The sequence below is a fragment of the Gobius niger genome (genome assembly GCF_951799975.1).
Source record: "Gobius niger genome assembly, chromosome: 7".
Taxonomy (NCBI): Eukaryota; Metazoa; Chordata; class Actinopteri; order Gobiiformes; family Gobiidae; genus Gobius; species Gobius niger.
Genome location: NC_136858.1, coordinates 5,351,911 through 5,369,693, shown reverse-complemented (window position 1 = coordinate 5,369,693; position 17,783 = coordinate 5,351,911). Strand labels below are relative to the sequence as shown.

General features: G+C 43.3%; 1 protein-coding gene across 1 annotated transcript in view; it reads left to right on the top strand.

Annotated features, from left to right (window-relative positions):
• Positions 1-831: 831 nt before the first annotated feature.
• LOC306965844 (high-affinity choline transporter 1-like) overlaps positions 832-17,783 on the top strand; it is a gene marked incomplete at its 5' end in the record, with an annotated part of 28,819 nt that continues 11,867 nt past the window's right edge. Inside the window, 4 exons of the mRNA XM_079560412.1 lie at positions 832-1,015; positions 4,389-4,505; positions 11,509-11,664; positions 15,904-16,052. Of these exons, the coding sequence (XP_079416538.1) occupies positions 832-1,015; positions 4,389-4,505; positions 11,509-11,664; positions 15,904-16,052 (606 nt within the window). The remainder of the gene's footprint in view (positions 1,016-4,388; positions 4,506-11,508; positions 11,665-15,903; positions 16,053-17,783) is intronic.

Sequence of the window (17,783 nt, the reverse complement as noted above, 5' to 3'; positions counted from 1 at the left end):
AGATGGTTGGAAAATCCCATTGGTGACTCTGGGGATGGGAACAATTCAGAAAAGTCTCTGGAGGGTGTAGATGTAGCAGGCGGGCTCAAGGCCTGTGGTGGAGTAGATGAAAGTGCGCCTTCGGCTGAATCTGAGCTTTTCCCCGGAGATGCAGGTGGTGATGCTGCTATTGTTGAAATGTTTTCCGGAGATACGGATGGTGCTGCTGTGGCTGAATCCTTTACTGCGACTGAGTCCTTAGGTGCAGATGGTGCTGCTGTGGCTGAATCCTTTACTGCGGCTGAGTCCTTCGGTGCAGATGGTGCTGCTGTGGCTGAATCCTTTACTGCGGCTGAGTCCGGGAGAATTTATTTATTCTCCCATCGATGTTTGGGATGGGTCCACTGATGAAAATGTGTATTGCCTCTTTATCCAGACAATGAAAAGTTTATTGAACTTTTCTTTCAGGGCTTCAGACTCTCCGTCTCTTATGTCCACAGCACCAACATGTATGATAAGTTTATTTATCCCAGGGTTATTTGTGATTTCCTTGTATATAACATCTATGATGTCAGAAACTGTAGCACTGGGATAAGTACTCATAGTAATCCTGTCATTGTTTATATTAGATATGGCTCCATCTCCAAGCACCAGGATATCTCTGGCCTTGACACTTGGCACACTTTTTTCTGTCTTTGTTTTGACTTCTTGTCCTCTGTTTCTCTCTAATTTTCTATCTATACTCTGTTGTAAAACCTCAGGCACTTTGAAGTTGATTTTCCTGCAACACCTCTTCTGCGTGTACTCTGGGGCCAGTTGTACTGCATTATTGCTCAAGTTAGCAGTTTCATCATGGCTGTGAACGTCCCTGGTGTGATTGCTATAGCATTTTTCTACCTGCTGGTGCTCGGGACAGGCATCTGGGCTTCTTTCAAATCCAGGAGAGAGCAGAAGAGGAATGCGGCTTCTGAAATAGAGATGACCATCCTGGGTAATCGGGACATCAGCCTGGTGGTGGGGATCTTCACCATGACAGGTGAGGTGCAAAAAATCCTTTTGGTGGGTGGGAACAAATAATTGCTGATGATACTGTATGTTGGCTAATGGCTACCAGATAATATTGTTTGGAAAATATGTAATGCAATAGATGAAAGTAGCATGTATCATTGAGAAAGTAGCATGTATCATTGAGAGAGCAGTGGCAGTCAGCAGTATCATCTGCTGACTGCCACTGCTGTGGGGTTAAAAATGCTCCAGGCAAATGCTTCAGGCAAATGCTTCAGGCATGTAAAGAAGAGGGTGAATGACCGGGTGAGAGCACACTGTTTACCAAGGAGGACAAGAGTTGGCAGCTTAAACAAACATTTATTACAGGATGATTAAAAACAGAGTAAAAATGCCCACAAATAAAAACATTATGCTAAAAGTCCATTAAAAACAAGGTGGGCTAAAAAAAAAAGATAAATAAAAAGGAGTAAAAAGCAATAAAAAGGGTACCGTCCACCGTAAAGTGCGCATGCTCACAGGTCCTCCTACTCCCTCTCAGTCCAGGGAGTGGATCCTCTGGTCACACGCACCGGGTCACCTGAAAATGCAAAGCATATGCCAGCACGGGTGTCCGAGACAATAAGGTCTTAGGCTACGCTGGTGGAGTGTCGCTACAATACTTACACACAAGGCAGAGTTATCCTCTGCCCCTGTGTGTGTGCAACGTCACAACACTCCTTCACTCAGTCTCGATCCCTCCCCGCTGGCCCCCGTCCTCCGCACGCTGAGACACCTACGTGGAAACTAGCGGCAGTCAAATGTTCTAGCCAATGGTGTTCTCCGTCTAGCTTTATCCGACAAGTTCAACTACATTCCTGAAGGCACTCACACTGAAGGCAGAGTCTACTCTGCCCCTGCGTGTATGTCGCCTCATAACACTTGCGGTCTCAGCGTGCTCGTGGTCCCTGATGCGTGTGCCGTCCTGCTCTTCAACCTCATGGTGGTGCACCGCGGCCTTCTGCTCCTGTGTGCGACCTGCTTTCTCGTTTTTGTCTTCTGGTTGCCCCCGTGCTCCCTTTTGTTTGTGTTTCCTTTCCCGCCAAGCGCAGGTGTGTTAATTGTCGCCTCCAGGATTGGGGTAAAGTTGTGTGATAAAAGCATGTGACAATGGCAGGTTCTTAAAAACTATAAATAAAGTTAACGAGGGACCCAAATCCACAAAACAGTCCACATGTGTTTTGTGTATTTGGAAAAAGCGTTCGACCGTGTCCCTCGTGGTGCCCTGTGGGGGGTGCTCCGGGAGTATGGGGTCCGGGGCCCTCTGCTAAGGGCTGTCCGTTCCCTGTATGAGCAGCAGGAGCTTGGTTTGCATTGCCGGCAGTAAGTCAGACCTGTTCCCGGTGCGTGTTGGTCTCCGCCAGGGCTGCCCTTTGTCACCGGTTCTGTTCATTACTTTTATGGACAGAATTTCTAGGCGCAGCCAGGGGTCGGAGGGCGTCCGGTTTGGGAGCCTCAGGATCTCATCTCTGCTGTTTGCGGATGATGTTGTTCTGTTGGCTTCAACAAATCAGGACCTTCAGCGCGCTCTGGGGCGGTTTGCAGCCGAGTGTGTAGCGGCCGGGATGGGAATCAGCACCTCCAAATCTGAGGCCATGGTTCTCCACCGGAAAAAGGTGGCTTCCCCTCTTCAGGTCGGTGGGGAGTCCTTACCTCAAGTGGAGGAGTTCAAGTATCTCGGGGTCTTGTTCACGAGTGAGGGACGGATGGAGCGTGAGATCGACAGATGGATCGGTGCGGCGTCAGCAGTGATGCGGTCGCTGTATTGGTCTGTCGTGGTGAAGAGGGAGCTGAGTCGGGGCAAAGCTCTAGATTTACCGATCGATCTACGTTCCCACTCTCACCTATGGTCATGAGATTTGGGTCATGACCGAAAGGACAAGATCGCGAATACAAGCGGCCGAAATGAGTTTCCCTCGCAGGGTGGCTGGGCGCACCCTTCGAGATCGGGTGAGGAGCTCAGTTACCCGGGAGGAGCTCGGAGTAGAGTCGCTGCTCCTTCACGTTGAAAGGAGCCAGCTGAGGTGGCTCGGGCATCTGTTCCGGATGCCTCCTGGTCGCCTCCCGCGGGAGGTGTTCCAGGCATGTCCTAGTGGGACAAGGCCTCGTGGAAGACCCAGGACACGGTGGTGGGACTATGTCTCCGAGCTGGCCTGGTGTCGCCTCGGGGTCTCCCCAGAGCAGCTGGAGGAGGTGTGTGTGGACCGGGAAGTTTGGGCATCTCTGCTGAGACTGCTGCCCTCGCGACCCGGCCCCGGATAAAGCGGAAGAAAATGGATGGATGGAAGTTAAAAATGCACTCCAAAAATTAATACCAATATAAAAACACACTAAAAGCACAGCACGCAATAAAAACAAAATAAAATGCCACAAGTGGGTTTGTCTGCAATTTCCATGTGGGCCCCATGTGTGTTGGCCCATGTGGGCCGGACCTTTACAAGTCAAACTTAACCCTTTCTACCCTAAAGAGCCACATCGAGTTACAGTTATGGTCCCGGTATTTGGACGCAAAGGGACACAAGGGGGCGCCCTTCCAACAGTCTCACTTTAAATGTGAAATGACTTTCTTCAGAGCTAGACTTTAGGTCAGACACCATGACTGACAGTAACATGACGCTAAATACAGTGAGCTCTTTGTTTCCAGTAAAAAGGCTGAGGCCTCATTGCTCTTCAGTCACAGAGCGACAGGTGAATAAGGAAGTCATGGAGCTGCTGCTTTAGACAGGACTTCAGACTTCTGCTGTAGGAGGAAAATTATGAAACTTAAGTATGTAGTACATAAAGTAAAAAATAATATTCTTTATGCATGCCCTTATAGCCTTATAGTTTGAAAGTTTTCATAGTTTATTTTATCTAGTACTTACTTTAGTACAGACACTTAAAGAATTATGTGTTATATGTTTCATGTTACACGATTGAACCTAGAAAAATTACTAGTTTATGAACCCATTCTCAAACAGTGGTGTTTAAAACTATTCTGATTGTTTCTGAGGAGAGAGCAGAAGAATTGGAAATGCAAACTTTGAACAAAAGCTGGATGCAACCTCCCCTGTTCTAACATGGCATGGGACTCTATTGATTCCAAAGGGGGATTCTTTGTCATGTACACAATGCATGTTTGACAGGCCAGAAGGCCTGCTTGGAAGAAACCTGATCCCTTCTGCCAACAGCCCGAGTGCCCTGAACCTCTGTCCCGAGGGCAGAGTTAATCCCCCAGTCCCTAACTTCTGACTGCTACAAAAATCCCCACTATAATAACTCAAGGTTTACTGCTACAAGAACGGTCCTAGTTTGTACATTTTCCCCTTGTAAAAGTAGAAATATGTTCTGTTCTGTGTTGCTTTAATCATATTATTATTCCTCAGCCACATGGGTTGGAGGAACCTTCATTGTGGGCAGTACTGAGATGATGTACACCCCCTCCATGGGACTGACCTTGACGATCATCACGATGGTGGCCTACTCTGTTACATATCTACTCAGTAAGTATTCAAGTCGTTTACCTCAACATTTGACTCATTTCTAAACCAGTGGTTCTATTTTTTAGTCGTGACCACCAATACAAGAACAGTTATTGCTTGCGACCCCCATATTTTAGGATTTCCAGTCAGGCTACATAGAAAATACGCCTCTCCCATGCGATCTGGCGACCCCTTGAAACGATATTGTGACTCCCATAAGGGTAACTGCAACAGTTACTGTGACGATTACTGCAACAGCTACTACAACAGTTACAGTGACGATTACTACAACAGTTACAGCAACAGGTACTGTGACGATTATTGCAACAGTTACTGCAAGAGTTACTGTGACGATTACTACAACAGTTACTGTGACGATTATTGCAACAGTTACTGCAAGAGTTACTGTGACGATTACAGCAATAGTTTCAGTAACAGTTACTGTAACTATTTCAGCAACGGTTACTGTGATGATTACTACAACAGTTACTGTAACTATTTCAGCAACGGTTACTGTGATGATTACTACAACAGTTACTGTAACAGTTACTGTGACGATTACAGCAATAGTTACTGTAACAGTCACTGTAACTATTACAGCAACAACAGGTGAAGAAGGAAGTCATGCAAGTTTTGCATTAGGCAGAGCTTCTGGGACTTCATCAGCAAATAAAAACCTTGAATGATAACGTTCAAAGGCCTGTTAATAATTTGTAATAACGAGACTAACAAACAAAATATTATTTTTTTTACCTTTAATTTGTGTGTAGTTGTTACAGGGTCACGTGTGCGTCAGGGTGGACCATGACTGATGTGGACAGGTCCATGTTACAGAGACTGCACCCGAGGGTCAGTCCACTTTTTCCAGATTAAAACTGTGGATACCACAGTCCTGTCCACATCTGCTGTGGTCCACCATGACTCAGAGGAACAGGGACACAAATGACCCTACATCAGATACAATACTGGAGCTTTTCTCTTTTTTTTTTGTCAAACTGTTATGAATAACTGCTTGATTTTCAATATTTAATTTGTACTTCCAGCTGAAGGCCGAGCTGGATTTCTTGCTTCTTCATCTGTCGGTCTGTGACAGACTCAAGTCCAATGAGTCGTGAGCGTTTTTATTAGAAATAAAGAACACATTCTGTTTAACGTTGCGTTACTGTCACTCATGGTGTCAGACTATCTAACCTGACGTGTAACTCTGAAGAGAGTCAACTCACAGATACTCTGAGAAGAGTGGGACCAAATACACTCTGAACAGAGTAAAATTTACTCTAGGACATTTACTGTGTACCAGAATGTTGTTGGAAGTTTGTTCTCCGGGCTCTAGGCTCAGCTCACCATCACGAGTGTTCGGATAAACAGGACCAACTATGAGAAAAACATTCAAACTCATAAACTCATCAACATTGCGTACAAAAATGGTGTAGGTGTATTTGCGATATATGCCAGAAGGCCTGTGGCATTTATGAACCTGTGCTTTCCACTCCGCGAGCTCAGTGCTGGAGCCGGGCAGGACTATGCGTCCTTCGGCCTGAACAGAGCCTTCCTTCAGGAGGGAACAGCAGCGCGGAGAGCTGACAACCGACTGGAGCCCACCCAGATAGCAAAATGACATTGTTTCAACATTGATTTAGGGTCAGATGGTTGACTTTTGGTTGATGTTGATTCAATGCTTTATTTCGGGTAACAGATCAATAATTTTTTTAAATAATGTTGAATCAGATATCATTTCAACCTTTGAAAGTGTAACGTTGAATCAATATTGAGGACAGCTTTATGGATGTGTTAGTGTCGCAGCTGAGGCTTAACTTAAATCAAAAGTGTAGCTACTTTAAGAATTACCAACAACGCCACCTTGGATTCTGGGCCCAAGGAACCACAATTATTTGTTTACAAGGTCACAGGTTCGAGAGGAGCGTGAAAATGGACAGACAGCAAAAGTTATTATATAAAATAGACTTTATTTTAGTTTCATAGGAAAAGCGTCTTTTTGTTAAATTTATAAATCTACTTTAAAATCATTTAACACACACAACCGCATTCACACTCATTCGTATCCACATCCACTCAAACAATGAATAAAATAAAACAAAATCTAATAATCCTATTGCAGTGTGGCGCTCAGGGCCAAGCTCCACAACTTGGGGACCAGGATGATGCACGCAGATGGCGATAGCCTTGTTACCTTGTTTGTGGAGGAGTAGTTCGTGAGACCAGCGGGGAGCGCACTCAGGTGCGGGAGCCCTCGCGCCCTGGTCAATTGAGTTCAGTTCAGTTCGTACGCAGCTTTAACTTCGTGCGCCGGATGGGCGCTTACTTTAACCAAGCGACCAGCAGTTCGAAGCGACCACGACCATATGGAAAAAGGGGAGGTAGGAACAGGATCCTATAAAAATATATGAATTGTTTTAGAAGGACAAGCACGCATACATTTGCTTCCTGGAAGCACTGAAAACATACCGTCAATTGAAGCACTCCGCACACGATTCGCCCGGTCTCTCTCAATACGACCGCGTTGCACAGCATACGCACAGCGAGGAAAAGCCCCTGACGCCACAGCCCACGGGGACGGCAGGTAGAGAACGCGCACGGCAGAGGCGTGAGCTCAAGAAGACGCCAACATGCTACAAACAGCACGGTTTTAGGACAGATCGACTAGTTTAATGAATGAAAATCACACGGAAGCTTACCAAAGATGCATACGACGAAAGCGTGGTTCCGTTGCGCGGCCTTACGCCTTGTGCAACTGAATCGTGTGTTTGGCACGAGACGCCGGCCAAACGCAGCAGCTCCGTCCCCAGGCTAAGCTATGCGACGTCAGAGGCGAAAGGGAGGGCTGAAGGTGAAGTGCGCCCCTAATGTAGCATCGGATCTAGCGGTGATTGGTTTGCCAGCGGAAGTGCGTACTACCACATTCGTAAAGCGGGTGATGAAGTTTGAGTGAAGCGTGGAGTCGGTTGGTTTGGCTTCCTGTTGGATCATGAACGCGGAAGTGGTGGAAGGAGCGAGCGAAATTCAAAAAGAGAGAGCAAAAAAGAAAAAGAGGAAGAAAATAGACGTGTCTACAAGTGGATCAAGTGATGATGAGGGTTCATTTTTGGTCGGGATGGTGGCTGTAGGTCGTGCGGATGGAATATTTAGCAGGCCACACGAGGAGGGGAAGTTTGTTGGTGAAATTGTTGGAATAGTTCGCTCGGTTTCGGTAACAAGAAGTGGCCTTGTCATAATTGACTGCAAGTCTCAGGCTCAGCTTGACAACGCGTTGGATGTTTGTGGTTTCCAAATGGACCGAGAGTTTGTGAATGTGAGATGCTTTGTGATGGATGGGAAAGGGAAAAGAGCCAGGGGAGTTATTTCTGGTGTTCTTGTTTCCTTCAAGGAAGAGTTGTTTTTGGGAGTAGATGGAGTTTGCGATGTCAAAAGGTTGAACCAAAGTGTATGTGGGGTAAAAGAAAGAAGTACGTCGCTGTGTTTGACTTTTGAATGTGAGTTGCCGGATCGTATATATTTGGATTATATCTGCTACCGTGTGCGGCCATTTGAGCGAGGCCCACTGAGGTGTTTTGTGTGTCAAGAGTATGGGCATGTGGGGGCTGTGTGTCGTGGAGTTAAAAGATGTATTTTTTGCGGAAGAAGTGACTGTGCTGATGAAAAATGTAAAAATCCAGACGAGGATCCACAGTGCCTGCACTGCAAAGGCGAACCATCGTGTCGGGGCAGCCGTATGCCCCAGAAGAATCACAGAAGAGAAAATTGATAACCTGAGAAAGGAGAAAAAAGTGACGTATGCTGAAGCAGTGAAACAGATCGAAGTGTGTGAAGAAAATGGTGTACCGAAACGAAATGGCAATGTAATTATGATTGATCTGAAGGGATTTTTGGCGTTCATGGTAATGGTGATAAATTGTGCGACAGAGTTACAGAGCAAAACTGACTGTATACATAAGATTCTTGAAGCGTCAAGGAAGTTTATGAACATGGATGGGATCACTGAGGAGGAGTTGGTTAAAACACTGAAGGAAGGGTGCGAAGGAGGGTCGAAGTAGCAATCACTGTTGGGTTTGAAGTGGAGTGGGGACTATTTTTAACGCAATTTGGTTGAACGCTGTTATTGTACACTAAAGCCAGTGGGTGGCGGAAATGCACTTTTGAGTTTGCATCCGCCGTTAAACAACCAAAGAAGAAGAAGAGTGAAGCGTGAGTTTGGGGAAACTGCACCGGGCTAGCATGAGTGTTCAACCGGTCAACACGCGTGTTAAACCTCGCTATATGTGGACTCTAGGGGTGTAACGGTACGCTAAAATTGTATTCGGTTCGGTTCACGGTTTTGGAGGGCTCGGTTCGGTTAATTTTCGGTACAAATAAATAAGAACTAACAAAATTTTTCTTTTGAAAAGCTGCCAATACACAATAGAATTCTTGCATAAAATAAATAAAAGTGACCCATTTGGGTGATATTTTAAATAAATTGCACTCTTATAATGAGAGTTACTGTAACTCATGAGAACCATGTGGATTCAACTCAACAAAAAGGCCACAGTGAACGGCTTTTTACTCTCGTCTACTCGCCAAACTACTGTCCTGATACTCTAGACTCACCAGACACAGTAAGAAGAGGGTTTAAATGAGAGTGAGGCCCAGAGTCTGCGCAGAGAAAACATGAGAGCTGCGCCCGGGACACAGGTGACATGATGCAACCGCGGAGGAGCCGCGCATGAGGCGAAGCGAGCACCGGGAGACAGACGGCCGAGCGGGACATGAGCGGAGAAGCACTCGCGCTTTGGAAGAGACAAGGGGAAGGCGGTTGGTCTCTCCTGCTCATTCACTTCACCAGACTACTCCGTTTTGGTGTTATATGTGGCGAAGTAGGCGGAGAGTGAGTGCGCGCTGTAAGAGCCTGTCCCCGTAACAACAACGCGTATAGGAAGAACCGGCTCTGAGCGCTGGTGTAACTTTTTGGCTGAAGTGCGGACGTGACGGGATATTGTAGCGAGGCTCAAGACTTTTAATCAAATACTTAAAGCCAGCGCCTGTAGTTTCTCTCGGCTACTCATGCAGCTTCAATGTACGTCACTCAATAGCGTCCGTGCGGAAACTCGCGTAGGAACTTTGTTCCGCGGCACTTAATATGACGCTAATAATAAATTTACATTATTTAATGAAAATAATACACCGAAACGGTACGCAAGTGGACCGAACCGAACAGGCCGAACCGAACGGTTCAATACATCCCCGTGAACCGTTACACCCCTAGTGGACTCTAACTTAAATAATATCAGACTAATTAATTTGACAGGTAAATGTTTGCTTCCTTTCTCCTTTGACTCAATTTGATCTGCATTTGTGAAGATACAAGCGCAGAGATGTTTCTTTGTGATGATATCAATCGCCTTTTATGGCGTGTGCGTTTAAACATACTGGTTCTGAATTGAAGACTTACCCCAGAGGTTTCTCCACTGTCCTTTGACAGATTTTGACCATTTAACCTCTTAACCCCCACCTGAACCGAGCACATTTTTTCCAGTTTGGTTTTAGGTTTAATCTAAAAGCTTCTTTAAAAAAAGCAACAAAAATGAGACAAACACTAGGATGAAAATGCAACAAGAGCAACAAAAAAATTACAAAAAGGTGACCAAAAAATTACCCAAAAAAATTACAGAAAAGTGACCCAAAAAGTGATTAAAAGAAATGCTAAAAAAAAAGATTAAAAAATGACAGGAAAGTGACAAAAAGTGACAAAAACATTGACAGAAAATGGACAAAAAAACGACCACAAAAATGACAAAAAAGGTGAAAATGCAACAAAAGAGCAACTGAAAAGTGATTAAAACATGGTAAAAAACTGACAACGCGGCAACAACATAGCCTACACAACACCACGCTCCCTCGGACTAAAAAAAAAAAGAGAAACACAATAATATATATAAAATGTCCAGATCCTGATTCTTCACAAGTTTTTTATCGTCATTTATTTCACTTCTGTTCATCACAGAGCTACCAAAATCACACATAAGGTGTATTAGAGTGTCTACTTTCGTAATTAAAAAACCCTGCAAAAACAAGTTTTTCCGTTTTGGCACTCAATGTGTTAACAGTACCCAGCCATAGGTCAGAACAAAGTGTGTTTTTCTGTGTGAGTGGTGGTTGGTGGTGGTCAAAGGGGTAGCTTCAGTCTCAGTCTAAAACAGTCTCTGAGTATGTGGTCAGGGGGGGACTGGGACTGAAAAACAGCCCTGGACTCTGACCAGCCTGGCCCAAATTAGCGTAATTGTGCACTTCCACAAATACATATTTTAACCTCTTACCACCCGCCCTAACAATAACGAGTGCATTTCCCCCAGTTCGGCTTTTTATTATTATTTTTTTGATTGGTATCATCAGCAAAAAGTACGGGAAAGGTGGTCGTAGAAACAGAAGCAAAATCATTAATATAAATAATAAATAATTATGGTCCCAAAATGGAACCTTGTGGTACACCATACTCCACGGAATTCCTTTTAGATTCATGTTTTCTTATACTGGGCTTTACCCAAATCTAAAAGCTTCTCGACTGGAGAGCAACAATGCAACGCCTTATTTGAAAGCTAAGACCTACAAATGTGACGGAAACTTTTCGTCACGTCGCCACATTTTTGTCATATTTTTATTTTATTAATGATTTTTTCATCATTTTTTGTCCATGTTTTTTTTTTTTTTTGCGGGGGGGGGTTTCTCCTGTTTTTGTTGACTTTTCATCCTCTTTTTCTCACTATTTTGATGCTTTTCTTTCTAGCTTTTAGATTTGGGTAAAGCTCGGTTGAGGCGGGACTGACGGCCCTAGAGCCAGTGGCCCTTCTGTGCTCTTCCAGAATGGGCATATGGCCAGTCCGCCCCTGTATGTGGTGAATGGATAATGGCTACAGTGTGGCGCTTTGAGAAACTTGGTAACACAGGCTTGTAGCGGGCACCCTGCTCTGCTCCTGTGTTTGATATAAGGCTTCAAACATCTGACATCAACATCCATTTTCTTCCATTTCAGGTGGCTTTATTTTTGCCAAACCATTACGAGACCAAAAGTGTGTGACCATGATGGATCCGTTCTCCAGGAAGTACGGAAAAGGCTTCACAGCAGTCATGTGTTTGGCCTCACTTTTTCTGGACGTGCTGTGGATGACTACAATACTCATCGGTTTGGGTAAGAAATAATTGAGCGAAAAAGTTCTCAATCACCGGAGAAAAGACCTTGGTGTTGACAAAATGGTTTAAAGTGATACAGTCATTGTTGGGGAGAATACTTTGAAATGAAGCTGTATTTTGTAACGTATTCGGTTACTTTGTCTAATCAGAGTGCTGTACTATGAATACTTTTAGAATACTTTCACATTGATTGTCATTATATTTATGCATAAATATGGCGTATAATTACAAAATTGAAGACTACGAGGAGCAGCAGATCACAGCGCATCATGTGACATATATGCAGTTGTTTGTTTAAATTGTGGCAGAAGACTTTTAAATCTTTATTTTATTTTAGGAGGAAGGGGTCAACATTAAAAGTTATTTCATAATAATGTTTGATTGAGTACTGTGATGTATTCCCTTGATATTTGGAACGTAACTCTTTTCTAAATACTCTCAAATGAAAGTGTAACAACACCAGAATACTGTTACAAAAAATAAGTATTCAAAATACATGTATTTATTTACTCCCCAACACTGGATACAATATGGGTAAAGCTTGGTTTGGCCTTTTGGTTATTATTTGATATACATTTTTTGTCATTCCCTTGCACATACAGGACCTATAAAATAAATAATAATAATAATGTATAATTATATCTTCTTGTGAAACACTGAAGAAGCACAAAGAGCTCCCCCACACCTGCAGCACAGTGGAGGCGTCACAAGAGGCGCTACAGGAAACAAGTCAGGGGCAAAGAAGGAGGTATCCGGGCAAGACTTACAGCGAAGCCACACAAGCCTTCTGTCCCTACTATTGTTCCGGCTACTGGACATTCACTGGAGAATAAAACAGATTAACTGCTAAGCTCTTCCCAGAAGATGGTGAAAGACTGTTGTGGAGCAGAGGGAGCTGCGCAGGAGGAAGAGGAAGGAGGAGGTGGAGCTGACCCGTGCAGGACACCACGCTCTGAAACAGGGACTAACCCAGGAGGCGGTCCTCCGTTTCAGAGGATCAGAGGATCAGAGGAGACTGAAGGCAGCCAGCCAGGTTTCCTCAGCTCAGTGTGGCCCACAGTGGCGGCCGTTCAGTTGCAGTGAAAAAGTAAATCAAGAGCCCTGCTGTGAGCACCACTGACTGTGAAAGAGGGTTTTCTCATATGAACAAATAATAACAAGCCAAAATGGTTAATAAGTAATGTTTCAGCACTCATGTTCATTTCTTTGGTTGGACCTCCTTTGAATAAGTGGATCCTGACAAGTATGTCAAGAAATGGGTTCTTCTTAGACGTAGGACTGCAGACCACATAGAGCTTCATAGATTATAGAAACAAATAAACTGAGTGGATCTGGCAAAAGCAGAATTTGTTCATTCAGTAAATCACACAGACCACCAATCATTTATGATTGTTAAAACTAAAGGATGTCTGAAAATAATTCAAGACTTTGAAAAATATTGGAGACTAAAATAAATACGGCATCACATACCTTGTATTGTGCAGTATGAATACTATATACTGTTTAGAACCCATGACTACACGTCAGTACATAAGTACATAAAGATATAAAATGTAGCGTGTATCCTAATGCTTGTTGAAGGTTAGAGTTCCCCCACCTCCCAAATCCCACTTTAACCACTATGTGTTACGTATTTTGTCATTAAATCGTTGTAAAATACATGACACATCAACGTAGGGAACTGCAAGTTAAATGCTGCTGAAATACAGTGCCTCTCGTTAGTATTCATACACCTTGAACTTTTGCACATTTTGTCATGTTTACAACCCTAAACATAAAGATTTTATTTTTATTTTTTTACTGAACGTTCACACACAAGTAACAGACAACTGTGAAGTGAAAGCAAAATGATACATGATTCTGTTATTTTTTTTAAAATAGAAAAGTGAAAAGTGGGACTTGCATAAGTATTCATACAGCATGAATGCCCATTCCTCTATACAAAACAACTCCAGCTCTGTCAGATTTGAAGGAGAGCGTTTGTGAACAGCAGTTTTCAATTCTTTCCACAGATTTTCAATAGGATTTAGGTCAGGACTTTGACTGGGCCATTCTAACACATTAATATGTTTGTCTTTAAACCATTCCATTGTAGATTTAGCTTTGTGTTTAGGGTCATTGTCCTGCTGAAGGTGAATCTCCGCCCCAGCCTCAGTTCTCTTGCTGACTCCAGCAGGTTTTCCTCCAAAATGTCTCTATAAATGGCTCCATCCATGTTCCCAACTATTCTCACAATCTTCCCAGTCCCCGCTGAGGAAAAGCAGCCCCACAGCATGAAGCTCCCCCCACCATATTTGACACTGGGGATGATGCACTCAGGACGATGAGCAGTGTTAGGTTTGCGCCATACATAACGTTTTGCATTTGGGCCAAAAAGTTACATTTTTGTCTCATCTGACCAAAGCACCTTCGTCCACATGGAGCTGTGTCCTCCATATGACTTCTAGCAAACTTCAAACGGGATTTTTTCTTTCAATAATGGCTTTCTTCTTCCACTCGTCCATGAAGGCCAGATTTGTGAAGAAAACGACTTATAGTTGTCCCATGTACAGTTTCCCCCAGCTCAGCAGCAGTACTTCACAGTTCCTCCAGAGTTATCATGGGGCACTTGGTTGCCTTTCTGACCAGTGTCCTCCTTGTTCGCTCTGATATTTTAGGTGGAGGACCACGCCTTGGTAATATACTCTTTCCATTTCCGAACAATGGATTGAACAGTGCTCCGGGAGATGTTCAAATCTTGGGAAATCTTTGTATAACTTAATGCTGCTTTAAACTTCTCCACAACTTTATCCCTGACCTCTCTGGTGCTCCTTGACCTTCATTATGCTGTTCAGTGACAAATACACTCCGACCACAGCTCTGAGGGCCTAAAAGAACAGCTGAAATTATACTGAGCGTAGATTACACACAGGTGGTCTCTATTTAACCGTTAGGCCAAGGTGTGAACATTCTGGAGTCATTAGAAATGTTTTAAAGGCAATTTAATGCACTCAGAAAATGCTGTAAATGGTAAATGGTCTCAACTTATATAGCGCTTTTCCACCTACATTAGGCACTCAAAGCGCTTTACAGCAAGGATCCACTCACCCATTCATACTCTCATTCATACACCAATGTACGCAGACACTGGAGGCAATGTGGGTGAAGTGTCTTGCCCAAGGACACAACGACAATGTGCACTTTCAGGAGGTGGGATTCGAACCCCCGACCTTCCGATCATGAGACGACCCGCTCTACCATCTGCGCCACTGTCGCCCCTGTATGAACACTTATGCAAGCCCCACTTTTCACTTTTCTATTTTTTGAAAAATAACAGAATCATGTATCATTTTGCTTTCACTTCACAGTTGTCTGTTACTTGTGTGTGAACGTTCAGTAAAAAAATAAAAATAAAATCTTTATGTTTAGGGTTGTAAACATGACAAAATGTGCAAAAGTTCAAGGGGTATGAATACTAACGAGAGGCACTGTATATGTTTGGACAAAAATATTGTGGGGTTATATTAGCTAGGTTTGAACATTTTTTTTTATTTTTTTTTATTTTTTTTCGTCAGACCACAGGATAAAATCTTTATCCTTTTTTTATTTGCAAACCCAAACTGGCTTTTTCATGTTTCTTTTGGAGTCAGAGCTTCTTCCCTCTTAGCCCATGTCGGTTCAGGACTTGTTTCACTCTGGATAATGACAAACCCTTACCAGGTTCAGCATCTTCACCAGGTCTTTTGCATTTGTTCTTGGGTTGATCTTCACTTTTCAGACACAGCACGTTCATCTCTGACACAGAACCCGCCTTCTTTCTGATCTGTATGATGACTAGACATTTCCATCATTGTTTTAACCAATGAACCTGAACCTTAAAGTGTCTTGAAATTACACCAAGGATGAACCAGATTTGTGCTTCCAAGGTCATGACATCGTCATCTGGGCTTTCCCAAATTGTTTATAGTTATAGTAATCTTAGTGTGTGTAAACGTCTGACTTTGTAAAAAGTAATAAAACATTGGGTAGAAAATTCTATCTCTCATTCTTCTGGAATTTGACAAACAAAAGTAATTTGTTAAATTCTATTTGACCCAAGGAAAATAAAGGTTAATCTGGTTTCATGTCAGGTAGTGAGAAGAAAATGCAAATGTGTCTTTTTATGAAGTGTATTTAAACATTTGGTTCTCACTGTATAATAATGTTAGCCCTCGCATTTAAGCCAGAGTTACTGTACAAATCCTTCTGTCTCTAACAGGTGCCACCATCAGTGTGGTCCTGGACCTGTCGTATGGAGTGAGTATATGGATCTCTGCAGCTGTGGCCATCACCTACACTCTGATGGGAGGACTCTACTCTGTGGCTTACACTGACGTCATACAACTGTCACTCATCTTTGTCAGCCTGGTGAGACGGCCATGTTCAAGTTACAAATCACTTCTTTGTCTTGATTTATTAACATGATGCAAACACTTCTGTGAGTGTGAATTAGATATATGTCGCATATATGGTGGCTTCTCAAAGGCAGTCACATACACACACACAAGCTTCTAATATACTGCAGTCAGCTGGCAAATAGGCCAAACCTTTTGTCAGGGCAAATGCCCTGCTATCCCTCTTTGAGAGGGATGTGAAATACAGACAGCAACAGAAGCCATGTCTATAGACGTCATTGGCAGTCAATGAGTTAAAAATCATTGCTTTTTACACACAACTATTTAGCCTGGTTTCCAAAATGTTTAACTTTCTATAGCCATATATTGCTCCTGTCTGCGCAGTGCTTAATTTGTAAATTAGTATTTTCAGGAACACTTTTGATCTGATATGATGGATTTGGGGAACAGGCCAAAACATTTGCCGGAACACTCTCAATAAACACCATTATATCAGATCAAATCTTTGCCGGATCCTCCTAAATATATATAATAATAATATAAAAATATATAATAAACTTTAAAATCAAGTGATGGACACACACATTATATAAGTAAATTGATTTTGTTATGGACAACCTCTTCTCCTTGTTCAGTCAATTTCTAGGGTCTTTTGGATTGAATCCCTCCGTCTGTGAGGTTCAAGAACCGTTTTTCACCGTGTTTCACATGTCCTTCATGTTGCTTCCATAGTTTTCCATTAAAGGAATAGGCCAGCGTTTTTATATACTAAGATATGTTCTTACCTAACCTTAGTCGTGTTAATATACACCTGTCTGGTCTTTGTCCGTGCGCTCTGTCATGCAAACGGAGCACATACGCAGCCTCTCCCACATGTCATATAGCTCCAAAAAAGCTCATGATAGAAGCTACCAAGCTCTTCCACGTGTTCCCTATTTAAATAAAGTTACGTGAAGTGTTTTCATACGAAGTATATTTACACAGAAATGTAACATGTCGATTTTATAAGCAGATAAAAAGGGGTACTATATTGTGAGGCGTAATGAGACAGGAGCACAACGTCCGCGCAGTAACTCCTAAAGACTTCCCCCGCTCACTTCCGTCAATAGAAGCTGCGTTACTTGTAGAGAGCTAGCAGAGAACAGTTGAAGAAGCGTCCATAACTTGTGAACAATGCCTTTTACGTGCATCGTGCCGGGCTGTGATAACAAGCAGAAAGTATATAGTGTAGTAATGTTTCACAGATTTCCAACTCACCCCGGACGACGACACAGGACTCAGGACCTCTACCATGAGGTAGGAATGCGCAGCACTTTCCCAAAATATATTTTCTGCTCGTTGTAAAAGGCTCTGTACAAGTCACGCAGCTTCTGTTGACGGAAGTGAGCGGGGGAGTCTTTAGGAGTTACTGCGCGGACGCTGTGCTCCTGTATCATTACGCCTCACAATATAGTTCCAGTTTTTATCTGCTTATAAAATCGACATGCTACATTTCTGTGTAAATATACTTTGCATGAAAACACTTCACGTAACTTTATTTAAATAGGGAACACGTGGAAGAGCTTGGTAGCTTCTATCGTGAGCTTTTTTGGAGCTATGTGACATGTGGGAGAGGCTGCGTATGTGCTCCGTTTGCGTGACAGAGCACACGGACAAAGACCAGACGGGTATATATTAACACGACTAAGGTTAGGTAAGAACATATCTTAGTATATAAAAACGCTGGCCTATTCCTTTAAAGCCC